General features: G+C 43.9%; 1 protein-coding gene across 2 annotated transcripts in view; it reads left to right on the top strand.

The window, feature by feature from the left end:
* Window positions 1–971: 971 nt before the first annotated feature.
* Window positions 972–19,907, top strand: part of LOC126354213 (transcriptional regulator ovo-like) — a 120,219-nt gene continuing 101,283 nt past the window's right edge. Inside the window, exon 1 of one of the 2 annotated variants that reach the window (XM_050003680.1) lies at window positions 972–1,843. In XM_050003680.1, coding sequence (XP_049859637.1) covers window positions 1,621–1,843 — 223 coding nt within the window. In that variant the 5' untranslated portion in view covers window positions 972–1,620. The remainder of the gene's footprint in view (window positions 1,844–19,907) is intronic. The other variant, XM_050003681.1, reaches the window with a different exon arrangement.

Raw genomic sequence — 19,907 nt, 5'->3', positions numbered from 1 at the left:
ACCTCCAACTGCGCAACGCTACGCGCTGTTAGCATCCAGCTGCCGCTGCCCGACACTACAATGGCAGACAACAATGCAAACTAAACACAGACTGCGCACAGCACAGTCAGTGATTTTTCATACCGAGCGCTAAGTGGCGGCGGCGTTACCAATAAAAAAAAACCTAAACAGCCTACTTACAACTGCTGACACCCTTAGAGGTTTCAACCTTTCCCCAACACTAAGAACAATGTGGGACTGTAACCCCCTTTAATGTGATCGCAGCCCTTTGGAGTGCAGCACGACGGAATTTATGCTGTTGTGACGGGTTGGAATCACTAGGGACCGTTGAAAACTATTCAATGAAATTTCAACGTTATCCGGAGCAGCAAAGGGTAATTACGTTTTTTCAGCTCTCTGTTATCCGTTCTCCTGTGGCTTCATCACGTTGAAGTGCAACATTAACATATGCGTGAATAAAAGGGCAAAGGGTCCCTCTAAGGCTTCGCAGTTCGGCAACAACCACAATGCCACCCACACAACTTTGTTGAGCACGTTAGGAACATTCCTGACAGAAACTTCGACACGAGTTCAGCCTGGCGACTGCTCTAGCGCCTGAAGGTAAGGGGTGTCGAAGGGATTGCCCAACTTCCGAGGTGTTTGGTGTTTGCAGAGTCGCCGGACCCGAGAGTGACGTTTCTGGGCCCCACGCTTCTGCACCGTCACAGAATGTTCCAGGCACCTTTGAGCTAAATTCCTAACTTATGCGTCTCACTGGCAGACAACTACTTCTTCGAAGAAGTGATCCTTTAATTCTCTTGCGCAGTGTACCTTTACGTAGAGTAAAAGTGGATAAAGGTGACAGTAGAGGCGGGAGGGGCGGTATAACGCGGAAAGTGCTAGTCACTTGTGACGAGCGCAGAACGAGAGCGAAGGAGGCAAGCAGCCGCCGGCGCGGCAATGGCGGAAGCCGGTCGGCACAAATCTGTAGCGGTCGGCCGCAGTGGTGGGGGCTCGCCGTGATCTTGGCAGTGGCCGGCGGCAGAGCGGGCCGAGTGCGGCCGAGCGCCGCCGACCGCAGCCGAGCGCGGCCCCCCACTCTCCGGCGTGGCCTCCGCGGCGCGACTCAGGAAGCGGCAGCGAACAACGGTTCAGTCGGTCGCCGAGCAGCGGTTGTTGCGTGCTGTCCGTCCCGTGTGCCTGCCGCCAGCCAAGAACAGTTAACTCTGGCTTGAGATGCTCCGTAAGGATTATACCTCGCTCGGCGTCTGTCTTCGCTAACCGAAACTCGATCTCACCTGTTACTTCGCGATTCACCTCCCAGTGTGTGTCGTCAATTGTTCCATATTTTTAAATTTTATGTTTTTCTGTGGAATTGTGTGACCTTGAGCTACTAGACCCTTCAGAGAGCCCCGAGGGATACATTTCCAAGTTACTTATCCCAAAAAATTTGACCGCAAATAGTCGTGGGCTCAATTTTCTTTTTATTTTTATTTTTGTTTTGTGTTGGTGCGCAGCAACGTTGCCGCGAGACTAGTCCCGTCGAGGCTGTGTGACCATGTTAAGGAGCCGCTCCGCGGCCGAGACAGAAGGTAACTGTTGAGGAATCGCTCGATTCGGTGCAGTGAGTGAATCGCGAAGATGCCTAAAATCTTCCTGATAAAGAACCGGCTGCACCTGCAGCAGCAGCGCCTGCTCGAGTCGCAGAAGCGCGCCACCGAGGATGCGCCCGCTCTGAGCCCTCCCGGGTCGCCGCTGTCGGAGAGCCAGCAGCACCAGGCGCAGCCGCTGTCTCTCATTGTGTGCAAATCGCCGTCTCAGCCATCGGCGCAGCAGAAGCTACCGCCGAGAGCCTCCGCAACAGGTGAGTACAGTACTCTCTCGTCTTCTACGGCACCCCTGCGTCATCCCACCGCGGTCGTGCTTGTTGCGCGCCTTTCAGGCGTTAAGGGACTTTTTCCTACTCCACTGTCCAAGTGTGTATCAGAGAAGCCTCATTGCCCCCGGGTCAGAGCCGTGTATCTGTATTCGAGTATTCGCATATACAAACTATGCTTTTAAATACCCTTCCGTACGCAGAAATTTGTGCCTCCAATGTCCTCCTCGACATCTTGCGGATCATCTGTTATGCTTAGAAACGCTTCTCCGTCACTTTCGCACAATTCTTCATTGGTTTTGTGTCAATGTCGAGTCCCTGGATGAATTTCATGGCTTTGTAAAGTCCAGGCAAGTATAGTGATGACATTCCTGCCCGTATCATAATACGAGACTGTTGGCTTTTCCAAATCTTGGAACATTGTGGAAATTTTCTGCAGACTAGAAAAACCACATTCCCTCTATATTCATCAGACAATATCTTGAACGGAACTCGGCATTTGGAAATTGGACCAAGAAAGCACGGCAGGCTACAATTCGCTTCTGTAAGTCATCATATAATTCTTTCACAAACCTCGTTCACAAATCCTTTAATTTTCAAATATTCTTGAATGTGATCGTGAATATAGCGACGGCTGCAGACGTTTTCTCTGCCGTTTCCACAGAAAATAAGAGGATCTCTCGTACACCCTGTTGATAGTGTGCCTGTATGATTTGCCCTAAGCGCTTAATTTTGAACTACCTTTTTCCAAGCTTTGTCAACTAACGCGAAGACACACTGCTTTGAGCTATTATGATGGATAATGTCAGCAATGAAGGTTAGATGTAATTGACAGTAAAAACGTCACTTTGGAATGTTAGCATCGAAAAAAGTCGAGGTGCGGGATGTTTCTTAAACAGAATAAGTTCCTCACTTTAATCTCTCCATCTCGCTGACAATGCTGTCTACTATGTGGAAGATCACTTCCTAAGGATGCTCATCAGTGACGTTGATTATGCACACAACAAACATGGTAATTTCGGAATACACAATGCAGCATTTGTTTTGGTTGGTACTCTCAAAGATTAGTCCACGTTTCGTTTGCATTACCAAAAAGTTAAGTTTTCACATGATATTACGTGATCTTACCTACTTTTGTGAAAATGGTTTGGTAGGGTGTATTTTGTGACAGGGTACCGACGATTGTCGGATAACCCAGAATGGAAGTATTTCATTGAGTCGGTATAGGTGTCATTACTTTCCTTGATATATCTGACGATGGTATGTTACGAAATCGATAATGAGCGTAAGTTCTATGAATAACCAACAGCAATAAATTCCCGCCTGAGGAGCTCTGTAATAACTCACGGCATAAAATAAACTCCTGTGGGGCAGTCATAGTACTTTCGGTGTAAGCCTAACGAAGGATTTCTGTCTGACGTAGCAAGTTCGAAACTGAGGGTTAAGTTTTTTTGAGGTTGTTCCGTGCAGAAGGACAATAACATCGGTCTCACCTTCCAACCCCCCCCCCCCCCCCCCCTCCTTCTCATTGCAGTACCCCCTTCACAAGTTATATTTTGACAGTTGTTTACTGTAATCACCTCACAAGCTACGTTCGCGGCAGGAGACTGGCTTCACTGTCGATATTATCGTATCAAATGTTGATCAACGCGTGAAGGTCAAAGCGGATAATGGTGTACCATATTATAAGTTCATTCCAGGAAAGCATCATGAAGCTCCCAACAACACTGCTCGATTTAAAATTTTTATATTTGGTGTCCTACCTGATACCTTTCCAAGTTTGAGGTGATGCTATCAATGTTAAGAAGACTAGAGACCTGTACGTGCCACTAAAATCTTGATTTCACTTACAAGACAGTTCCGCTTTGCAGCGTGGTTAGTTGGTGTAAACTTAGACCTTGCGTGCCTCATTTACCGACCGAAATTTTTGAATTAAATACGGGGAAAAAAGTTATTCTAGTCCTGCTTTTGCAGATAAGTACTGTTGAGTGAAGAGATAATTTGTGGTAGTGCAAAGATGGGACCATGTTCGATTAGCCATAAGTAGTTTCCTTTTAATGTCTCTCACTTGTCCACATACCATTAACAGCAAAGCAAAAATTAATAATAAAAATTATTACGATACGCTAAAGTGCTCGTAGACTGAAAAGAAATGAACTTCTGATAAGCCACTGGAATGCTCTAAGATATCGGACTTCAGCCCCATCCTCCCCTCCTTTCGGTTACATGCCATTAGTAGTGGGAGCTGAGCAAAGGCAGTAAACCATTTAGACTCACTGTAATGCCCGTGTAACAGGAACTTCGCTAAGAGGAATGTTTCCGGAGTTGTTTTCCTAGGACGGACTGAAAATCGCATGCCGTATTCGCTTTGGCTCCTAGTGTGATTCGAATCTCCGCTTAGAAATGTGCAGCAACGGCAGAGAGCAGTAGAGCTGCAGTTCTGACGAAACCGCTACACGGCCTTCCTCTCCTACAACTGCAACTTTGCGAAATTCGACCTAGCACAGTTCGACGAATCTCCCTCCGGGTTTTCCATCCCTTTCAGGATCTCCCATATTAATCCCACTCTCGTTTAACGCAGCGATAAATCGTTATTGGTTCTTTATTCTAATAGCTTCTCAGAATGTTCTGGGTGTCTTTCTGCGAACTTAGATTTTGACCTTGTCATGACGTCCGGAGGACACGAATGAGTAATTGCGGCGCAGTCAGGATCATACCATCTCTAATGGGAGCAATAGGTGACATAAGACTTGGAAACTACAAACTAGACGTGACTAGCCTTTTGAGAGGCAAATGTGTTATACGAATTTCTGTTTACCGCCATTTCATTTCTATTTCCCTCTTGGGAGGGATACTCTCCTTTTTTTAACTGTCCTGATGAAAAAAATCTTGAATATAAGCAATTTTAAAATGCTGAAACAGCACTTGTTAAAACTCTCTCTGCAAATATGGCGCCTAGGATGAGCAAGAGGACAAAAAATTGTTCTGCGAAAGCGTCTGAAAATTCCTTTTGATGAGGATAACTCGCCCATATTAAACAAGACTGATCTCCCTTCGTTCAACCGTGCGAAGTATCAACAGCTTACTTGCCGTAAAGTTCGTAGCTGACCTGCAGAGGGATGCAGGATGTCAATAGTTCAGTCATTATAGTCGAACGCCTCAATGCGGTATTTCGTATAAGCATGTGGGTCGCGAGAAGCACCTGTAAGATTGTGTCCCGTGGGGGTCTGGGTCTCGCCGGTGCCAGGCATGATGGACAGGGAAGTCGCCGGTGCTGTTGTCGGGCTGGGCGGGCGCTCTCCCCAGCTCTTAGCATCACAATGGGCGCCCAGGAATGCACCGGGGGCGAGGGTCCCGACTCCACGGCAGCTCCCCTTCTCGTCAAGGGGCCACAACTAATACCTTCTGACGTCTACTACGTGCCTTGTGGTGGGCCACTCTGGGGCGCTGAAACATGTAATTATATGGATCATATTATAGGCTAAGTGACCACTGTAGTTCGGTTCGCAGTTGGGTGTCTCCTGTGTACTGTTTTCTTAGTTGGTTGACCTAAATGTTGACTTTCCTTATTTTGTATTGTTATGCATCACTGAATTTGCTGGATAGACAAACAAGCAATACACCTCTTCCCGGAACAGTCGCGTCCATGGACTCGCAAACTCTAAATTTTTGTGATTACAACAACCTATACATTCACTCACTCATCTACATGGCCCTGTAAAATATGTGAATCACGGAGAAAACGAAATCAGCTTCGGAAGTATTGTAGCCCATAATGCTTCCAGAACTAATTGCATGCCATTCTTGCTAGAAGTTCTGCGTAGCCCGCCTGCGTGCTAAACAGACGTAAGGCATTAAATGTCTTCAGACTTTATCTTGGTACTTTCAGATTACTGTCAGGGTTTTCGATAAGTTAAAACGTACTTAAAATCATATATATATATATATTGTATTGATACCTTCCCTAAACACAGAAAACGTTTGCACTGGAGACTTCAATAGTGGATCAGGAGAGGAACCGTTAAACGTGACTCCCGAGTTGTTGCCAGAGGAAGCGTGCATCACGAATATTATATGTAAACCATACGCCTAGTAAATATTTCTCTGGTGGGAGAAAAACTTTTTATTCAATTTCTTAACTTAAACCTATCACCCCACTCAAGAAAAATCTTCAATGGTTCTGTCAAGGCATCTCGGTTTTCACTTTTTTACATTCAACACACATGGACCCGACGAAATCTTTCAGCATTAAGGAATAATCAGCGAGGTGGTTGTTCGTCTTAGAGCGATGTTTCACAATGTTTCATAACATCCTGTCCAAAAAGTACAAGCATTTACTCTTCTACCCAGTATTGAGTTAGTAAGCTGTTAACTAAAAATAATCGTACCAGTTAGCTCTTTTTACAACTTAGAGCCCATCAGTTGTTAGAACATTTAGTCGATTCTACTGTTTATGCTGCTGTCTCATAGAAACGCAGAGCTTGATGGCTGAACAAGAAAAGTTCGTAGAATATTGTTGAATCTCAGCATGCTCAGACTCTGTGATTACTGCCCAATGAATGATGTAGCCAATCTTCTTATAGAAGGCATATCAGGTTTGCGTTAGTTGCTTCATACAGCTTTTATAGGATCTAGAAACTAAATTCATTAGTTATACGCACAGTTGCATATCTATTATTCGCAAGCGCTGTTTTCCTGATACTTCAAAAATTGTCTTCCGTGGAAATCGGGGAAGGAGGCCTTACGTTTGTTGGACTTTAAAGTAAGAGTTCAGAGACAGAAATTTAATTCAGTACAGCTCTGCACTGAGACGTTCTGATTACATTCCGTGATTACCCGCTTCAGAACTTGGACTTTCTTACGCAGCTTCGGAACTATAGCTCCTTCGGTTCGAGCATCATTTGTTAATATGAAGTGTCAAATTGCGCCGTGGTCCGAAGCCCCCTGTAATCTGTAGATGCCCTGTAACTGGCTTGTTATTAAAAAAAAAAAAAAAAACCTGCGGAGTTCAGAGCTGCATTCAGGATGTAGACAGCTGCACTTATTAAAGTAACATTCAGCGTGGAATTCAGCATAACAGCTTGTGTAGAAACCAGTATATCAATACGATACGGCAATTTTTTAAATTCCCGGTCCGTTTTGATAGGCTAAGAAGACGATTTCCAGGGACCTCTTTTCATCCCTTCCTTTGGTGTTGCTGCCTTAAATCGACATTGGACAGTTCCGCTTCTGCATCAGCAGGTGTCAGCTGGGACAGTTTCTTACGGTATTTGAGAGCGCTGTGTGTTTAACGACCCCTTATTGTTGCTAGAAAGGACAATCAAAATAGAAGATTAAGTAATTTTCCTATTTGGGTTAACAGGCTTATTGGCCCAAAACGTCAAAGTTTTTGGAGCTGCACGTCTGGCACATCTCACTGCATGGAGGTAAAACGTGGAGAGCGAGAAATGGGTGAACAGACTAAAATAATTTTAAGTGGTTTGGGTGTATTGAGGTAGCTGACCTCGGTCTCTCAACCCTATAAATGTTCCTGCCAACACTGAGAAATGTCTGCTGGAGTAAAGGCACCCTCCTTATCCATAATGCGAAGGTGAAAGCACCGTTGACCTGTTAGTTTAATACTGTGCTAAATAAATTCCCCCTATCTTCCTCTCCATTGGCCTTACCAAGGGAAGGTGTGCAATGTTGCAATCGGGAGAAACACAATGCATCTACCCGTTCTGATTAATATTTTCACTTGTTTCTCTAAATAATGTGAATTTTCGGATAGCGTCTTAAAGTACACGTCCGCTTTTCTCCTCACTGATTGCCCAGATCCCGTCGTACTTGGTCTTTGATGCCGTATATGACGCGAAGTAGTTGTTCTTTAGTCTTCCTTTAGTTTCCGAACCCCCGTTTGCTACCTGTCTACTAGAATAGTCACAAATATAGTTACGTACAAATCTTAGATGAGTGACTAAAGTAGTTAATAAGTTATCCGAAATGACGATGAATGAATGAACCCAGATAGCTGCACCAGAGTGGACGTAAACTCTAATACAGCCGACGAACAGTACTTGTTGCAGAAGGTAAAACTCCAGACTGCTCAGTGAACGGACTACGGTTCAGAGTAAATGTGCGGATTATTTTACTCAGCGCGTAACATGGGTACGGGAACCAGACTGAGAGTTAATTGCCCCATTCCTCCGTAGGAATGTACTTGGTCTCCAGTACCGCTGTGGAGTCGGCCTTTTATTTAGCCGAGTGACGTGCTTCCGCCTCGGCGCAGGTGCACGTTGTTGAGTAACTTTTAAAGTTGCACGTGTGCTCGGAGTTTACCGCTATAAGCATCCGCTGCAACCTCTCACCTGGGGGCCGTACGTTCACAGCTGCAACTCCAGCACAGCCTGCGACTGGTGCTTACCCCATCTACTATGGATCCGAAGATGTGACTCATGCCCATTGTACCCTGAAACTAATCATGTGCAGGTGTTAGAGAGAGAGAGAGAGAGAGAGAGAGAGAGAGAGAGAGAGAGAGAGAGAGAGAGTGTGTGTGTCTGGGCACCAGGGATGCAAAAATTTTAATCAGATGTGTACTGTCGGACGCATATAGAAAAATAAGTGACAAGGTCAATTCCTTTGAATACTGAAGTGATTTATAACAAATGGCTCCACCGCATGTTGTATTCAGATAGCATTCTGATCTGTGAGGAATCTTACCCAGGGAGTTAATAAAGACAGCTAAAAATTAACGGTCGCTTACACCAGTGAGCATAAAACTTAACACAATATAAATTTTAATGTGGCGGAATCATCAGTCAGAAAGGAACGAGGTCTACAGTGAGGCGTTTGGGGTACTAATATGATGATGAAAGTGCTACCGCAAATAGTGAATAGCATCGTGATAACTTGAACAACGTCAAAGAATATAAAATAATGACTGTCGTACAGAGTTGTTCAGTGGTTTGTCCCTTAGGAATTCAGCCGCTTAAATCGACAACTTTATTTGCAAGTGTTGACACCTTTACTCTTTCCCGAGTTCTAATGTTGCTCGCCGGTTCGTAGACGGTTCAAAGCGAGAAGAACTAATCATTGTCTGGCAACCATATTTTCCTCTCAGCTTTCTTCCTCTGTTCAAATTACACTGCAATAGAGTTCGGCACCTGCGAGTCCAGCTTAAAGCACCTGCACGTGCACTTTGTATGTTGGTGAGGACACTCGTCTACATAGAAACGAATTATTATGGTCTAAATGTAATAAAGGTAATTACTAAGTACAGGACCTATTTGAGGGTCTACTATGTCTAGTTTTGCTCCGGAACTGGTGGAGGCTTCCCATTCTTTCTGGTTTCTAAAAGGTTTAGCTTTTGAATTCTCGGTTATGCAAAGAGGGTTTGCATTTAAAGTATATCGCAGTATAATTTGAAAATTTGCATGAATAACAGCTGAGAAATAATGGGCATGATAATGTGGTAGTTGAAGACCCAACAAATTGGTTTCATTAAACTTTATTAAATTATTAAAACAAGCTCCGGAACGCTAATATGAAGAAAAAGTGAATTTAGCTGAGTTTGTTCAACTCCTGTGACCGTTCGAAAGTAAGAAAATGAGTCTTTTAACCTTGCGATAATGCAATCGGCAGATAAGGTGGACTACAGTAAAGTCGCAGCCCTCTGTGATGACACCGGTGCGGTTTGCCCAAGGTCAGAGATAACTAGTCGAGCTGCGTGTTTTCTTGCGCCGTTTGTTTGCTCCACGGTGGATTGTTAGATGCTTTAACGTAGACCATTTACTTCTTTCGCACCGACTTTCCCACAGAGGACAATTTCACAACATTTTACTATGATCAGAATACATATACTTGAGCCTTTATGTGCCATGACAATCACATCTGAAGGTCGTAATAAATTGCTGAAACCTGTAAAGTGAATAGTGCAGTAATTTCGTGGTAGTGACGAAATAATTATACAAGCAAGTAAATATGCCAGCACCGTTACCGAATGTGTCAAGTAATGGTGTTCCAAATCAGCCGTACTAAAAGAACCCACAGAGAAACATACAAATTGCTTTAATTTCTTTCGGCATTGTACTGGGTCATCTTCAACTATTATTCACTTTGGTACGATGGCATAAAATAATCTTTTGATCATTTCGATATTAGGAAACGTTGCAGCAAATATTTAATGTCATATTGTAGACGGTATGGCAACGGTGGAAAATGTTCTCGAGATTTGTACAGTCGCCTATTTTTTTCTAGTATTTCTAGGTCATAACTACCTTTTCTTCGTTGTCCTCCTCCAGAGCTGGGGCTGACTCATGATAGTCCGTATCTATTATTGTTTCTGGCATCCTCCAAATATTTGTAGTGAAGAATCATACTCTGCACACGAGAGCAGTCTCCGATTTATTAATCCATGTTAAACTTACGTGCAGTTTCTTCTCTGTGAGAAGTATTATACAGATAGCTTATTCTGAACAGAGTAGTTTCCTTCTCATGATGATAAAATGACGTTCGTTTTTATAATTGGAATGTTCCTTTTAACCGTAGGTTACTTTTCTCATTCATTGCCTTTTGTAAATCGTCCATTTGTTCAAACCGATCACCATTAAACGTCTTCTGGAGATGTTTTGTTTCCCTGCAATCAATTAAAAGTACTGAGACAAAGTGAACAAATTCTGAGGATAAACCAACAGTTAAAATATTAAGAGTACTAGCAAAAAAAACTTTGCGCATTAAGGCGGGAAGGAAAAAGTAAATTATTTTCTCAAGATCTTACCGTATTCTAAAATCTTTCAGAAATAGCAATAATTGTTTCGATCTGTCAAAGTAGGCACATAGCTTCTGCTAATCAACTATGATATTATTGCACTGGGAGAGGGGGCTGGTTGTCAGATCTTATGTCCAGACAGTGCTCCTAAGTGGGCATCACTTCCTCGTGCTGTAACGAACCGTTAGCCACACCAGGTGGAGAAAAGTAAATTGTGCCACGTACCGCCAGAGGGCCAGCTTTCGGTTCTGACCTGTCGGTATAAGGCAAAGACGAGTGAAATTTTTGCGTCTCCCCTCTGGCTAGCGCCACCCTCGGCCTTGGCCGCGCGCCCGCAACCAGGAAGACAGAGCGAGGTCGTTGACCTTCCGTGTCCGCTGCGCTGCGTGGCCGCCGAGGAGACCTCTGTCGGCCGTCTCCACAAACTAGGAAACGCTCTATGCGTCACTTCTACCGCAACTAGAAAGGGTGGCGCGCCATCTACAATGGACTCTACACGATCCAGAAGAAATCCCAGCACAGGTATCGAAACGTCGATCTTTTGAAGAAATGTGTCGCTCCCTAACAACCAAATGATTTTCGTGGCTCACACCGTTTCGCACCAATCTATAGTAATGGATGCAGACACTGTACGAAAGTAAAAAGTGACGCAACGGCGTAAAACAGTCCACGTGTCACGCTGCAAGAACTATTTCGTCCGTCTCAAAGTGGCTTGGACTAGAACATGTAGAAGCAGTTCAGTAAAACTTGGAAACGGCTTGAATCTACGCAAGATCGTGACGGAACTGGGTAGTCTACTACGCTGTCTGAGAACATGGTACGATAAATAATTTTTCTGTTAAAGGTTGACTGTATACACGGTGCCTTTTCTTAGTTGACTGGTATTGATTCCCACGGACCAAACAACCTAGCCATATGTGTACGAACAGAGTCCTCACTGTTGCATGTATCAACGAATGACGCCGAGACTGCTGGCAGACATGGTATTGTATGTCAGTGGGTGTGGTTAGCTTCCCCTTTTAGTAATTGACAAGAGTTTAAGGTTCATGGCGTGCATTCTGAGCTTGTGAACTAGTTGAGACTTCAATCTCAAGAAAGTATTACCACTGGAAACGTTTCTCGAACTAACTTTTCCTCAAGAAACGAACTAGTCGATTAACATACTGTTTCTGATATTTCCTTGAGAATAATGTTACAGAACAGTAGCTTAGAACAACTCGTGCTGATTTTTTACTCTTACTGCTCTAATTGTAAGCTTAGAATACACAGTGAATCTGACAGAGGGTTTAAAAAAATCATTGCGTCCTCATAGTACCCTCACAGGAAATAATTTGTGTGCTAAACAGCGTTTGGAACTTTAATACGAGGAGCACTCCGTTAGTACTAGTCATACACAGTAGATTAACTGGATTATGACGAAATATCATAACCACAATGTATGGTACCTGCTAAATAGAACATATGTAAGTATTTCGCCCACAATACAATTAAAATTGCTTTTGCTAAGTAGAACACATTATAAAGATTTCGCCAACAATACAGTTAAAACATCTGCTTGTATTGAGCATGGTGCGTGCAGTGTTACACATTGGGTTAAGTTATCCTTTATAAAGGACTCACTATAAGATGAAATTCGTTTCCTGCCATTAGGTAATACTAGTTTGACACACATTCCTAAAATGATTCTTTAGTATTTGCGATTTTTTCCATGTTCGCCATAGGTTTTCCTACCTGTAGGCTTACACATGTCCAAAGATCGGAGGCGCAGGTTTCATATTTCGAGGAAACTTCCTAAGATAGCAATACAATAAAATTAGCTCATTCTAACACCTAACGGCGCAGAAGCCTTGTCATGGTAATGTATTTCAACAACACGTATAAATTAAGAGATAGTCTCGTTCTGCTCTCGCCTGCAAGTTAGGCTTGTTTGTGCAAAGTCAGTTTCACGAGAATCACAGGTACGTGCAAGCATAAGGAAAACTTTATAAGGCACAGTGCCAACGGACAAGTTGGCTGGAAATTTATCTGAAAGAATACGCTTACTATCGCAGGGAACAAAACAAGGTACTACAGGGCGAGGATTTTTCCAATAATCATTAAGGAAAAGGTTTGTCATCAGGTGTACTGCCGGTAGCTTGAGTGTAGAACCTAGTGGAACGCATCTGCGAACTACTTTTTTTTGCACATAGGAGTAGCAAAAGCTCATAAAAATAGCAAATAGCTATGCGGGTCAAATGGTATACATATGGAACATAGTTTTACACATGTAGAAACCGGAACAACGAAAATATATAGAAAGACAATTGGATACAGAGGAAACTTGGATATGGAAGAAGCTGGAGTGCGTTGGGAAGATTTGGTAAGGAACGAGGTGTTGAGAAGATTCAGGGAGAACACAAATGTCCTGCACATTACAGAGAAAGGGAAAAAATGGACTATGCCACATTCCAGTATTTTTTCCAGCAAAAGATTAAAGGGAGGAGGAGGAGATGCCAACCAAGAAATAGTATCAATGGGGAAAGCGATGACTACGTGGAACCAAACAGGTAAGCACAGTACAGGTACACGTGGCTAAGACCTACCACAAGGCAGAAGTAATAATTATTGGTTGTTCGTTCGCGGGAATGTTGATCTGCCTGTCTTCCCTACGCCACAGAAACGATCAAACTCTCTGGAACATGTATTTATTCCTGCTCAAAACCACTAAGCTACTAATTTTTTAGGGTAGATTGTTAACTCCAACAGTGATGTTATTCCTTCCCGATCTGCAATTCGTTTTGTGTGCAGTATAGAATGTCTTCTCGCTGCGCGGCGCTTTGAACTGTTAGGTTGGCACCGCTCGCTCGCAGTGACCTGCGCCTTGCGGAGGTCACGGCTGCGGAATGCCGCCACGTCGGCTGCCAGCTGGCGGACAATAGCGATTACCTCCCTGCGAGGAAGGTACTCAGCAGCATTTTCGATACACAGCTTTCTCTGATATTGTCAGACTCAAATTTTGTAACAGTTCGCTTTTTCTGCAAGAGGTTGGCTAGTTTGAATCGTGCTCTCTCTGCTGTTTTCTCATTTAGTGAGTAAACCGGTAATCAATCCGAAGATTGTTCAGAGTACCACAGTGCTTGACTAGGCACGGTCATGTTGAACTGCTATAAAATTTCGCAGTAAAGCCATTTTCAAAGCACCACACACAGTGTACGAAACAGCAATAAGTCGTACGCCGTCGCTCTAAATTACTGCACTTTAATGTAGAGAGAACTTAATAATTTGGAAAAAGAATCACATCGGAGGAGTTTTTCACCATAGACTGTATACTAACTTGCTCGTAACAGTAGCGCAGCTATGCAGACATATAGGACTCTGGGGGCTCTCCCTGTCAAAAACACTCCCTTGAGGTACAGGAATGTATTACACTACAGAACTTAAGGATTAGATAGGTAAAGTAACATACCATCTTAAGTACTCGATGGAAACTAAAGTGCAGAAGCATATTTTCAGAGATATACAGAAAGCTGAGTCACATGGCGTGAATTAAGCGTGACTATAGCGCTAAATGGGGCTGGCTCCGCAACACAAGGCAGTCGAAGGAACAGGAAACGACAGTGAGTGGAAAACACCGAGAAGTTACGGTGCGCTGTGGTGCTCATTATAACATGGTCCGGAGACTTCTGGATGACTTCACATACGGAAGAATTATTGGCGAACTGGAAGAGGGCTGAAATGTGAAGATTGTAGGCCACAAGTTTGGCACTGCTCACAGCATTATGTTACTTGCGTCTAGAGTATTCCGAACCATAGGCACCGCTGCGCTGAGAAGACACTGTCAACCACGCTTAATTGCGGCAGCAGATGACCACCACATAGTGCAGCAGACAAGAAGGGTCATAGGTCAGATAGCAGGTCCTATTCCAGCTAAGTTTTATAGGGCGCATGGGGGTGGTCTCATTGCTCGGCCACCAGTACGTTGTGTTCTGTTGACATACCCAAATCGGCGCCTCCGTTTGCTATGGTGCCATACTGTACTCCTTTCTCACGTACGTCTTACCTCACTTCATTTTCATGAATGGCGTGTGCAACCGCATAGAACAGCGCAGATAAAGCAGTCTTGGAACTTGAGAATTTGGCGAATGCACTGGCCTACCTGTTCCCCAGACTTAAATCCCATCGAGCACGTGTGGGATGCGGTGGAAAAAGCACGTGCACGTGCACCAATGACCATTGAGCAATTCTGAATGACGCTGCTGGAGGAATGGACCCGCGTGTGAGCACGTTGCAGAGCACGGATTGCTGTCCGTAATGACACACCCTATTAAGAAACATGTCTTGCCTTTCGTAATGTTCAGGGTACCATCATAAACCGCAGCGCCTTCCGAGCAGTTGTCTTTTGTCTTCTGTTCGTGTCATATACTGTAATATAATGTAGCAGTTCTTTCTGTGTGTTCGAAGTTGTTGTTTACAATTCTTCGTTTACAGGACAACCCTCATTGCAGCAACCAATCGGGAATCATGCCTTCTGTTCACTCAAAGTGCCAGTAACAACAGTGAGATGTTGCAGCTGCAGCCATAGTGTGCTCGCGGGCCAAGGTGAAAAGACATAGTCCCCCTTTCAAGCTAGATTGTCAATCTATTTTAATCGAGTTGCTGTGCTACGGAAGTGAGAGGGGTTGAGTGAACAATACGTGGGTAGGATGGGGATAATCATTAGGAAGACATCAATCACGCGTCATGTGTGTTTTTTCTTCTCGGGCTTTCCCACACTCAATATTTCGTGTCCATTATGAAGTTCGATTGACTAACGAGTTTACAGTCCAAACATGCTACTGAAGAGGGACGGATAGCGAGCACTGGGCTCTCCATTAGCAGGCGTGGGCGAGGCGCCTACCCACTCACACGGCTCCTCGCTCTGCGCCTTTCTCCACAAGGACGCCCGCCGTCTTAAGACGCGAGGCCTCTTAGAGGCTCTGAGAAAACAGCGGCCCACATTCCCTGGAGAACGATCAGCGCTGGCTGGAAAGAAAGGTAATAGCGCCGACCAGTGATGGACGCACCGCAGTGTCCGCAAATCTCTTCTCAACCCACGGCAACGTTAGATACGCATCCGGAGTAGATACATTTCATGTCATTATACAACCGATAAGTATCTCCCTCTGTTCCTCCGCTGTCGTAACAGATGTATTCCTGTATGACGTTTGTTCTGACGCAACGTAGCCTCTGTACAGTCGCACAGCGCTTCGTACCACTCTGTATCCCTTATTACGCCGTAAGTGTACCACCGAATATGAAAACGCAACAGTTAAGATCACGAAACGGTCGCAGGTTCGAATCCTGCCTCGGGCATGGATGTGTGTGATGTCCTTAGGTTAGTTAGGTTTAAGTAGTTCTAAGTTCTAGGGGACTGATGACCACAGATGTTAAGTCCCATAGTGCTCAGAGGCATTTGAGCCAAGATCACGAACTGACGTCCGAAAGGAGCAGGTTTTAAATCCTTGCACTTAAAGTTCGGTTTGTTTTCCTAGATTAGTTCCAATAACTGGATACACGGATCCACCACCTCTTACAGCCAGACAATAAATGGAAGAGGTGAGTGACAATCGCTCTCAAATTATCCAAAAGCATCGAAAGAAATTGGCATATCAATTGGAGCACAGATTGAGCATTGTTGCACTCCCATATGCGGGAGAAGAAGGATTGCTCGTATACCTCTGCGGTAGCTAGTAAGTATTTTATCTTTACGTTCAGTACTCAAATGTTATGTAAAAGGCTGAAGAGTGTCAATTGGTACTGTCCTGAACGCCAGTACGCGGTTAGATAGTATCTTAGTTTAGGTGTCTCAACACTTCTATAGATATCCGCCAGACAGACAATTATGTAACCACTAGTTTTTCTCTTTTCTGTATAGCGCTATGAACACCGTCAGTCAAACCTTATATGTAGCCTATGAAATAGAGCAGTATTCCAGGATGAGCAACAAAAATTTTTCAGTCATTATCTTTCGTAGGTGATTGTCCGGTGTCTTAAACCATTGAACACAAGCCTGGGATTTGCTTCACATACTTCTCTAGCTGTGACTGCTCTAGTAATTGTGCGCTTGAAATTTTACACCAACTTATTTGCGTTGGATGGCTGATTCTATTTACGACAGTCTCGTGTTGTCACATTTCTTTCATGAAGGACATAATTTATATTAGTCTACATTAAAAATGAGTCATTGCACTAAGCTACAATTTTGTCGAATTTTACTAGACGCTACTATAAATTTAAACAACTAATTGTTTACTATGTCATTAGCGAAATGTCAGATTTCTACTTAGTATATCAGTCATTAAAATATAACGCAAACAGCTGCAGTCCTATGGTACATCTCTAGATATGTCTAGAATTACTCCTGTACCAATGGATTACTCTCCCTCTGGTATGTGTTAAATTTGGAATGAAGTACTGTCTCTGGTCTCAAATTAGACTGTTTCCTGTATCAACGCTTATTTCAGGTATTGTATATGCCCTAGTACAAAATCGAAAAGGTTTTGGAAATCTAGAAACACTTACCTACATAAATCCATTACACATGGAATATCCTTTCGATGCCAGCATGTTTTGTTTGCTATCTTTACTACTTGTCACGGAGAAGACCGTTTGACAAGTCGATAAGAGGATTTTCTTTCGCAGTAGCTCGTTGAGTCATCTGCGACAGCCACGTGTTGCGACATAAGTAGGCTTTGCGGCCGTTTTTCCACTGACATTTTCTGCAGAGCCTTTGCCTGGAACACGGTTCTTTGCAGCGGCTTTCTTGGCACTGACGTCACGCCTGCAGGCGATGCGCTTACCTCTGCGGGGAAGGGTCGTACGTCAGGGCCCTGGCCGTACATCTTGCGCAGACAGGCGTGCTCCACCGTCGTGTGCGCAGGAACGCTCTACCCGCTACGGCGAGCTTGACTCTGGTGAATCCCAGCCCTACTATGTAGCCTTTGGGACTAGGGAACAGCTGAGGGCATTCCGATAAGTGCAACATGTTGCAAGGCTGCCAAGTGGCATTATTTTGATACAACGGTATCACATACCAGCTTCACAGAAAAAATCTCTTATGTCATCTAATACTCTAATTTCTGGTTTAGCTAGAAAATTTGCGTGTAGACTTCCTGGATGAGGTGTTAAAAACATCTATTTAGCTCGTACTATTTAAATTTGCTGTGCTTTGAAACGAATCCGCGGATTGTTGCATCAAAAAGTCTATGGACCAGTATGTCCGCCATCCCGTCCCGGTTAATTCAATGCTCATGCTCCAAATAGACACTATTGGCATGTGAATGTCTAATCTCCCCCTTCCTCTAAAAGGTCTCGAAATCAACATCTGGTGTTTCGAGATTCTTTCTGCAATTCAAAGTGGTTCTGAAGTATGGTAGAATTAGGATATGCGCGGAAGACCTCAGAGCACAGAGGCAGGGATTGCAAAATCTTCACTCACGTCTATTCGTAGTTGGCCGATCTCTGGTACGCAGCGCAGGCTTAACGAACAGGAGCAACCCCCCCCCCCCCCCCCCCGTCCCACAGCCAATTTCTTTAAAAGCAGTTTCTGAATCATGTCTGCTGTAATTTTAAATGGAACACGGTGAAAAAATGTAAAAATTGTCATTCTACTACGTCATCGCAATACTTGTTTTTTTGACCTTGAGTATTGTTTAATCTTAAGGGTGCATGATGTTAAATTTCTTGCAGATACTAATTGACTGTCTTTCTCTAATCTTTATATTAAATGATTAACATGCGTTTTATTAATGAAGGCATACATCCTAAAATTGTAAGACACAAAAATACATTTGTCGAAAGAGTTAAGTCAAATTTTAATCAATTTATGGCTGGGAATTGATAACTTGGTTTCATTTGATGCGGCCACCAGGACTTCATCTCAGAGCAGCGCTTGTACCCAACGTGGTGTTGGATGTATCCTAGTTTCTGTCGTCTCCTACAGCCCTTTCAAATACCATGTAATATATACCTAGATGTCTTAACACATGTTTTATCATTCTACCCCTTCTTTGGGGTTTACCACGTACCCCATTCCTGCCGTTCATGTGAACCTCATTTATCAGTAGCCCACCTAGTTTGCTAAATCATTTTATAGCACCACATCTTAAATGCTTAGATTCTCTTTTTTTCTCCAGTTTTTCCACCGCCCAACATTCATTTCTATAAGATGTTGTGCTCAAAACGAACATTCTCAAAATTATTTTCCTGAAATTAAAGTCGATGTTTGGTACTAGTGACTTCTTTTGGTCAGGAATGCTCTCTCTGCCTGTGCTGGTCTGCTTTGTATGTACTCCTTGCTTCGTCCACGCTCCATTTTTGGCCCCAGGGTACCACTTTACTCCGTAGTTGACAATTTCGATAAGTTCATCGCTTATGTCTGCTACCACTCACTACTTCCTCTCCTCGGTTTGCTCTGTGAGCACCGTGTGCTCATTACCCCGTTTATCTCAGACGGGTCCGGCGGTTCTTCCTCGCTATCCAGGCAGGACAGCTAAGTGATCAGCCGATCATTAACATCCTTAAACAATGTTGTGACAGTTTGTAAATGGTATGTAAAGATAAATAGTCTCCTCACAATCCCGACAATCGTTGCATGAATCACGCGTACCGTCTCTGACGAAAACAGCATTGTAAGGACAGGGTAGAGCGCGTTAATGCAGCGATTAGAGGCGCTGTGTGCAGAGGACATCCACCTGCCTCAGCGACGTGCCTGGAATGTTCCCCGCAGTGGACAGCCTTGGGCCGTGGAGCGCTCGCTGCCAAATCCAGAACCCCGTTTGGCCATCCAAGGTAATCTGTCCTCCAGTTGAGGAGGTAAAAGACGCGGCGATTCACGCCCGTTTCCGACTTCCCTTACGGATAGCAATTACTGTATTTACAGCGCAAACTAACAGTCGTTAGGTCTGTCAATTTTCAGCTTTTTCAATTAAGTACTGTGGAATAACCTTCCATGGATTTAGGTTCTGATGATCCATCTTTCCAGGAGCCTAAAGATGAAGTCTAATTGTCCCTTCTTGTATTGTTTACTGAACGGCCAACAAGACAACTGAGCAAAACAACCCTGCAACACATTTGTGTTGACTATTAATTGCGTTATTTCCTTATTAATCTTCTAAAAATTTTGGTAACATTTCCGGGAATCAGCGATCTTGTAATCCATACAAAATCAGCGAAGAAACAGTCTAAATCGCGAAGGTACTTAATTAAATGACCGGTTTCGGCGTATTTTAGGCCATCTTCAGACAGCACCAGCTGAAGCTGACGGTGCGTAGAACAGCCAGTTGATCT

Source organism: Schistocerca gregaria, chromosome 3 (genome assembly GCF_023897955.1).
Source record: "Schistocerca gregaria isolate iqSchGreg1 chromosome 3, iqSchGreg1.2, whole genome shotgun sequence".
NCBI classification, from domain to species: domain Eukaryota; kingdom Metazoa; phylum Arthropoda; class Insecta; order Orthoptera; family Acrididae; genus Schistocerca; species Schistocerca gregaria.
The sequence above is the reverse complement of the archived record's forward strand: the minus strand, read 5'-3'. Positions and strand labels throughout refer to the sequence as shown.